This window comes from Ananas comosus, linkage group 24 (assembly GCF_001540865.1).
Source record: "Ananas comosus cultivar F153 linkage group 24, ASM154086v1, whole genome shotgun sequence".
In the NCBI taxonomy this organism is placed as follows: Eukaryota; Viridiplantae; Streptophyta; class Magnoliopsida; order Poales; family Bromeliaceae; genus Ananas; species Ananas comosus.
This window is the reverse complement of record NC_033644.1, coordinates 1,150,477-1,159,516: the sequence shown is the minus strand read 5'-3', so window position 1 is coordinate 1,159,516 and position 9,040 is coordinate 1,150,477. Positions and strand designations below refer to the sequence as shown.

The window sequence follows — 9,040 nt, the reverse complement described above, 5'->3', positions numbered from 1 at the left end:
CTAAATTATGTTAAACAACCGTTATTGGCACCTTAAGCTATCAGAGAACAGTGTTTTAAACAGTTGTATTCTACAAACTTATTAGAAATTGAGATCCAAGAAAAGAGCAGGTGATGAGTTACATTTTCACCTTAGCAAAGTACAAAAAAATGGTCCCAGCGCCGAATCCAGGCTCGATATCGAAGAAGATCCTACTGAATGATACAAGCATGCAGTTTCTAAAATACTGGAAAAGAGATCGAAAACTCGAATCTTTGTAGATCTTACGATGCACTAGTTTTAATAGACACGCAAATTTGATACTGGGGGCTGGTAATGCATTGATCTACATATCACCGATGAATCTCGACATGCTTTAGCATGTTCACATGCAGCTGCGATCTGATCCCGGCAAAACAGGATTATACAAGAAAAAGGAAAAGCACTTAAATTAAGCACTCGGAGCACCGGTTTATCGTGCATGCATACAAAGTGCCCAAGTTCTCTCAATGCCACAACCAAAGAAGCACATAAATCCTACTTTTAACCAAGCAAAATGGAAAGAGAGATTGCGGATGACAGAAGCGGAAAAAGGCTCTCGACTGCTGCTTTATTCATTGCTGATAGAAAGAAGCCGCACCTGCAGGTCGAAAGATTTTAAACATTGGGAGGGGGCCATATCTTCCCGAAGAGCTCTTCCACGCGTGCGGTTTGATTGACGTACCCTTCGAGCCCGGTGGCAAGAAGCTCTTCCGCTGCAGGCCCTAACGCGGCTGCGAAGCTCAGTTGGTCCCACTTCACAAGCTGAACCATATATATAATGGGTATATTGTTACTTGTCAGTTCAAAGCAGTTTTACCAGAAAAATGTCTTACTGAGTTACGATAGATATACCACTCGCTAAAGCCTGGTTTGGAACTGCTTCATCTAAAGCAACTACAAATCATTTTCTTTAGGAAAAGCATTACAAAGCTTAGGACTTGAAAAGAGACATTTAACTATCCATTTTCCCTGAACTTCGAAACAGTTTCTTTGCCTGAAAAGCGTCAGCCAGGTATTTGGCAAAACTAAGCTCTGCGTCTCCGTCACCAGATTTCATCACCATTTTATAGCATTGGAGGAAAGTTTGAAAGTGCTTTTCGATTTTTTTCGTCTCTTCGAATCATGAAATAGGGTGTGTTTGGCAACACAATCCCAAAAAAGGCCTAATACGAAAATGCTTTTTAAGAATAATACCTCTTCTTCAGTGAAGTTGTACATTTTCGCCGAGCGAGGAGACAACCTCTGAACAAATGAATACTTCTCATCAGGAGAGGTGATGGATTCTTTCAGAGACTGCAGCACCTTCAGAGGTGCAATTATGTAGTCGATCCTGCAAACCAGAAGTAGAAGTGCTTCTAGTCGGCTCATGACCAGATCTTTGAAAATTATTCCACAAAGAGGGGGAAAAAAAAAGAAAATTACCCAAGGAGGCTAAATACATCTTGTTTGTTGCGAACTGCTGCAGCCATCAGCTTTGATTTGTGCCCATATTTGTGAATGTAGTTGTATGTTTTCTTCACCTGTATTACAATATAAAGGAACAATAAAAACTTCAACAGGTGGAAAATACATCAAAAAAGAAAAGTTAGGGTTATTTTAGTAAGTGAACATGCTTACTAACTCTTGTTAAATAGGATCAGTACACAAAGTTACAAACCATACGTCTCTGGGTTTAAACATGATTATATCCTCGATCTAAAGATCCCAAGTTATTATATTTGTAAACTTTCCTGAAGCTGTATACCATTGGATATGGAAGACCAACCGCAGTCGCATAGCTAATCAAAAGTAAGATGCAAAACAAACTTTTCAGCATGCCCACATGCAAGCGAACTCATTATTAGACCTGGCAATCTCGACCCATACCCGCGGGTGCCCACGGGTTAACCGCAAATTTGCAGGTATGGGTACCAACTTTTCAAACCCAAAAAATTACGGGTAAAACGGGTGGATACCCATTAAGCTGTGGGCAATTTGGGTAACCCGCGGGTACCCGCACATATACTTTTTAATTAAAAAATATATTTTCTTAATTAAAATGCATATATTTTTATTTATTCATCTTAAAAATTCTAACTCTAATTTCTTACCGCGTCTTTTATATTACGAAATTTTTTTGTTTTAAGACTTTAAATATTTTTATTGTATGTTATGATATTTTAAATAATGAATTATGCTATATTTTTTTTTCTCAAAAAAAGAATTATGCCATATTTTTAAAACTTATTTATATGTATTTGCATTTAAAAAATATAAGAGAAAAAAGAAAAAAAAATTTGCGGGTAACCCGCATACCTACCCGCCCACCCGCAGGCGGGTATGGGTAAAGATGTTGGCTACCCGAAAATTTGCGGGTAAATTTTACCCATGCCCAAGTAACCCGCGGGTACAATGACCCGCCCACGGGTTACCCAACCCACCCGTTTGCCAGGTCTACTTATTATTGGCTTCAATATTACTAAGTCTAAATGATCTACTACTATTTCAACTACCGCAACCTTATTTTGAGCAAACAGCTGGTTAGATGTCCAAAGAGGAACAAGAAAGGACTGGGGCAAGCTGGTTTGGAGTCATTTGAGGGCCTTTTGCACCCCAAATAGCGTTTATTTGGATTTTAAGAGGCATGCCGAATCAACAGACGGTGACTCAATTTGATACATGGGCGACATGATAAAAGGTCGGGACTCCAAAATTTCAAGTGCTGATCAGCACAGGCCCCTGCAAATATCTTGCAAAACTGAAAATCATAGATTTCCTAATGCAACATGGCACTGCTAAATTCTACTTTTTCCTACTTTCACATGCTATAGGTGCAAACATTTTTGCGTCATGTAATAAGTTGAAAGAACTGAAACATTTAAATGAAAGGATATCAAAGCTAACCAGAGCCAACCCAGGATCTTCTCCATTTTTCAAAGCAGCCTCTATCTCAGGATCACCAGAATGATTGCGGGCCCAATCCTAAAAGTGAATTTTACCCAATGATATTCTTTACAGAAAAGGTGGAATAATAGAGTAACCGAAACCGAAAGAAAGAATTACCCTAATGCGGCCAACAAATATCTGGATAACAGAAGCACCAGCTTGAGCTGCAGCTGCAGCCTGAGCAAAACTGCACATATATGAACAGCCCATTAACAGCAGATATGAAGTGACCACCAAAGTATCAAGGAGCATACGACGTTTAACAATATTATCCAGATCAGTAAACTTTCATTTCTCTTCGTAACGCAGCTAATCTCTCTGCCTTTTCAGATTAGGACATAAAGAAAAAGCTCAACTGTTCAACTTCTTAAGCATGCTACAGTCAACAGTTTCTATTCTGAAAACTTAGTTTCTGCTTTTCAGAAGCCATTTATACTAGATCTGATCTCCAATACTAGTCTGTCAAAAACTAATAGCCACACCTGGCATAAAAAGAAAGTCAAAACTGTGATTTGAATCACTTTGCATGTCAACCATCAACAGTCAAAAGCGCATCCCTTCTGGACCTATACGATTATGATACATCAACAGGTTATATAGCAAGAAAAATCTTGCAATCGTGAGATGAATCTTCTTGATGATTTCATTTTGGTCTTTTAGAAAAATACTTCTGGCTCTACAAAGTCCTTTCAAGAGAGAATATCTCACAAGAAAAAAGTGGAAAAAGCTATAAATTATTCCTGGTTAATCTAAATAGTCGTCAAGTCATAGGATTTCTACTACACTCAGCTCACTCAGCTTAAAGCTTGTGGCTTGGTTTGTTGGCTTCTTGATGCATGCTAGATATCCTGCCATGCTTCAAGGAGACTACCCTTTATTAGGACGAGACTGCGTAGTTCTGGACTATTTTCAAGCTTGCAAATAAATGGAATCGTCATTAGATACATAGCAATTAAGTTATTAGTATAAAGTTGAAAAACAAATCTAATGTCATCTATTAGAAGCATATATATGCATCATATCATGTTGTCAATTTTATGCATCAGCATTCGCACTTGAGGCCTCAATGTCTAAACTGAAAAGTGAAAAGCTAGACGCCTTCCGTCGTATTTATTTTCTGCCTTCTGCTTTACTCTCCTTCCTTCGCACATAGTTTTTCCCCTTGCCTTCCATAATAAACTAAACAGTCAACTATATTTTTCAGTTTAACACTATGAATATGTGAATCTAACAGTTGAAACATGTCCATAGTTTACATTGTGGATTTATAAATCCATTTGTCATCACACAAAGGCCGTGACCTTCATAAAGGTCATCAGACTGCCGTCAGTAAATTTTTCATATAAGCCTCTGATCAATTACTCGGTCTTTTAAGTGGACAAAGGGAACTAAGAAAGCAAAACAACCTAACAAATACCTATAAACAAATGTCAAGTGTGTTTGTATTCCCTCGGACTCAAGCAACCTTGAGGCCTCTATCCCCTGAAAAGGAAATAAGAATCACTCAAACAAGGAATGAACGAAGATAGATGCCTGTTTGTCTTAAAAAAAAAAGCTTGCATATTCAAAGATAAAGATCTTCTTCAAAAAAATTGACTGCATCTCTTACTTGCCAAGTTGAAGGAATTTTAAAGAGTAGACGCTGAGATGAGACCTCTACTTCATTGTATAGCTTCAATAGATCATGCACCTGCAATAATCATGAAGAGATGCGACGATTGTAAAGTCAACTATATATGGTAAATTTACCAGGTGAATACATTTGATGCATAAAAGATTTCGTTATAATTCAAAGACACTAGAGGAATCAGTCGCACAGCCAGTTCTATTGCAATGATTGCAATGGAAGGCAAGCGGAGTCACTTTTTCCATCCTACAAAGTTCAACCAACTAGTGTTCGAGGACACTTGGGAGATACTTCTGTCCATTCTATTCTACCAAACAGAAGAAAAATAGCTTAGGAATAGTTGTTCTGGTCAAAATAGATAATTTTAGGTTAATTGAAATCATGCTAGCATATCCTATCACTAAGTAATCCTTATTATTACAGTTATCCAATATAATCCAACACCAAGAGCAGAACTGACACCTTTTTTTTATTTTAAAGTCCTGAGATAACAGGATAGAACTTATCCAACTAAATATGTCTCCAAACCAAGCTCGCTTTCATAAGAACTCATAAAAGTCATCCCTATTTACCATTGACTAAGGCTGAATTGCCGAACTCCAGACAAGCAATAATAATGATGCTATCGAACTATGCTCTTAACATTAAGGCAGAATCTCATCAAAGCACCTAAAAGTACTTCCCAAATTATCGTGCAAGAGCATAAGAGAAACAAAACAAGCAAATTCAGAAGAGCAGTTATACTCTGTGAATTATTCCTTGCGTGTCATATGCCAAGCGAGCATCCACTTCTGTCGATACCCGTCCAGGAACCAATTTGGCCAAGTCAGCTCCAACATTCACCAGAGCCTGGAAACCAACAGAGCGAACATAAGGATGCCTCCATCTATCTCATAAAAGTAAGTCATTGTTTCCTATCTAAGGGAAATATAATGCAAAATCAAACCACCAACCTTATTCAAGAAGCAGGTCATACGGCTACTACTCTTATCTTGCTCATAGCATTCACTATCAGCCAATGCTGTCTCTATGGCACTCTAAGATGAGCATATTCCAAATCAAAACCCCCCGATAAACAATACAGGTAACAGTGCATGGAGATCCCATCAACTATAAGCCACTTTGAAATAGAACCATCAACTTTTTTTTTTTTTAATCGACAGCCCTTCAACTTTTGGTTCTTACAATTTAAGTCTGTCAATTAAACCATGAAAATTTTGTGAAGTTGCTAATTTGGACAAACCCCCAATTCAATTTAGTAAAACTAAAGTCTAAACAATTAGAAAGTTGAGCAGGGTGCCACTGAAAAGAAGATCTACTTGAAAATGGCCTGGAGACTATAGTTGAGGGGGTCTCCTCACATTTTTACCAAGAACAAAACTTTCTCAGAAACCCTGACAATTCCAACCTTGAACTTAGTATCTGGAAGACTGGAAATACCAAGCAGCAGCGAGGAGCTGACAGTAGCAGCTGTTGGAGGAAATCTAAAATCCAATTCAACAAAAAAAGGAATAAATACATCAATTCTTGAAATTTAGTTCTGATTTAAAAAAGAAGCATTCGCATATACATCACCAGAAAGTTTGGAAATAGTGTATTGATCATTTAAAAACTTTTAGTTAGCAAATATATCACTCTAACTTTAATTGAAAACTCAAAATTCTCCATCAATTGAAACTGACCTTTTCTTACAAAACTAATTATAATAAACTAAAATAATCTCTCTTTTCTTCTTTTACCACCTTACTTTTTTAACTTCTCTATTCAGTCTCTCATGTCATGTCATCTCTCCAAAATTCTTCCCAAAAATCTTGAAAAATATATATTTTCTTTGAAGGCATTATGGCCCAAGCAGTGAAAATTTAGAAGTCAACTGACGGTAGTCAATAGTCATCGGGTAGGGCAAAATTTGCAAACTTCCAAAATTCAAATTTGCAGTTTGTTAACTAAAAATTTTCAAAATTCAAGTCCACAAGTTCAGTGATTCACAGGATTTTATCTAATTACTAAAAAAGAATCAAAATTTCCGTACTTTTTTTAAAATCAAATTTGCAAACAAAACTTACTGTCAATGAGCCGGAACAAATTTGCAACCTTTAAAAATTCAAATGCTATTACCCAGCAACTTTACGGGACAAATACGCAATTACGCAATTTCACTACTTTAATACAGGATTTTCCCAAAATTTTACAAATGAAACAAATATTTGCAAAATTTTAAAACGAAATACACAAACAAAATTTACAGTCAATGGCCCGGAACAAATTTGCAAACTTTTAAAATTGAAATGCATAGATTCGATAACTAAACAAGTAACAACTTTGAGGGACCAATTCGCAGTATTGATGGATTTTCCCTAACTTTTAGGAGGTGAAAAAAAAACAACGAAATTCGCAAACTATTAAAATCAAATTTGCAAAGGAAATTTACAGTCAATGCGCTAGAACAAATTCGCAAAGTTTTAAATTTCAGATGCACGATTTTCCCGAACTTTCTTTTAAAAAAAAACAAAGGNTAGACTCCATACTTTGTATACATTCTAGATCCTGGAATATTTAGCTCACGCAAGAATCGTGATCGCCACTATTTCAGGTGTTTCATCAGAGAACCATCGAATGGAAATCCAACGGCCACCAAAAAATCATAAATTCTCCTCCTGTGTACCACATATAGCCACTGTGACAATTTATTCTGTACCTCCAACAAAATAAATGCTCAAAATCCATTTACAATATCCAATTAATAGGAGGATCTCCGTGAACAATTAGCACCCCCGATATGAAATCGAACTAAAATTTTTCCAATTCATTCCCTTCACGTGATTGACGACGTGGAACTGTGGAAGGGAAAAAAAAAAAAAAAAAAAAAAAAAAAAAAAAAAAAAAAAAAAAAAAGCCCCAAAATATTCAATCAGATTTGGAGCTCAAAAACTCCCAGAATTGCGGTTAGATTCTCGAGGAGGGACGAATCAGACCGGCGTCGAGGGAGGACGAGGCGGCGTTCCCGCCGCCGGCGACGCGTGCCGCCGGAAAAGATCGCCGGAGGCGGAAGAGGAGCTTCGCCGGCGCCGTCGACGACGATCGCCATGGAATCGCCTGCCAAGGGATCGAAACAACCACGCGAATCGTGAGCCCGAGAGATCGAGAGATCAAGAGAGAGAGAGAGAGAGAGGATCACCTGAGGAGAGGGAGAGGAGGAGGAGGAGGAGGAGAGGAGAGAGGAGGAGGGGGAGGGGGAGGAGAGAGAGAGGGGCATTTTGGTAAATACGAATGCGTTGTGTGTAGAGAGAGAGAGAGAGAGAGAGAGAGAGAGGCTTCGGAGTGGAGACGAGGAAGAAGAAGAAGAAGAGATGGTGGGGGTGTATTTATCTACTTAATTAAATGACGGATTTAGCCTCCGTTTATAGGGTAAAAATGTACAGAGACCCCTCAACTATGCCCGTTCCTAACATTACCTCCTCAACTATAAATTTTCAAGCTTTTTTTGGCATTTGGCCCCCTCAAAAAATTATTTTTATAAACAGCCCCACTAATTTTATAATTATAATTTCGGTCTATCCCTGCCACGCAGGACGACAAGTCAGCGCCACGCGACCAGGTACAGTGGATGTGTATTATATTACTTGCGCGCGGGACCAATATATTTACTGAATACGGTGAATGGATTATCGTGTTCAATTTATTTCATAACCTCCAACTCTGCTCGCGTGGCGCCTGCGTGGCGAAAGTAGGACCAAATTATAATTATTATAAAAGTTAATAGAGTTATTTATGAAAAAAAAATTGAAGGGCTAAATACAAAAAAAAACCCTAAATTTGCTTATTCAGACCCTCAAGTTTTTTTTGTTTGGAATAAAGATGATTTTTGCCAAATAAATTAGAAATTTCATCAAATTTAATGGCTTACTATACGTTACAGTGAATAAAATTAGATTAGTAACTGCTAGTAGCTTAAATTATAAATTTTAACAAAACTTGTATTAATTTACTTCACTATAAATTTTAAATGTGGAGGGGTCTCCAAGCAATTTTTATCTTTTATGTGTGGATAGGGGTAGATTTGGAATTTCACGTTGAGTTAGCGATAGTGCTTGGAGTTACGCGTTCGATAATATCGAGGGAACAGATTAGGCCACGGAATTGGTCATGCCACATGATGACTTGGCACTTCTTTCCTTAGACCACGCGTGCCACGTCATACGTAGACCGACCAATTACAAAGCAGTGTGCTGATATGACTGTCTATTATTATCCCTCGTGAATTTACTCATTCTATTATAATTATATTAATTAAAAATTATTATTATTATTATTATTGTTTAAAATGTATATAATTAATTGATTATTAATAATATAATAATGTAAGGGTGCGTTTGGTTCGCATTACGAAAGATGACTAGGAATAAAAGATATCCGAGAATCTTATTTCTATTCATCCTATTACTAAGAATGTGAAATTTCTGTGCT

General features: G+C 37.3%; 1 protein-coding gene across 1 annotated transcript; it reads right to left on the bottom strand.

The window, feature by feature from the left end:
- Nucleotides 254-8,772, bottom strand: LOC109728499 (transaldolase; the record flags this gene model as incomplete). Its single annotated transcript, XM_020258910.1, is given in 12 exon segments — nt 254-783; nt 1,216-1,351; nt 1,444-1,541; nt 2,905-2,982; nt 3,064-3,133; nt 4,364-4,428; nt 4,556-4,636; nt 5,318-5,422; nt 5,527-5,610; nt 5,982-6,057; nt 7,549-7,669; nt 8,710-8,772. Coding segments are annotated over 12 exon segments (1,124 nt in total), but the record flags the coding sequence as incomplete, so codon positions are not given.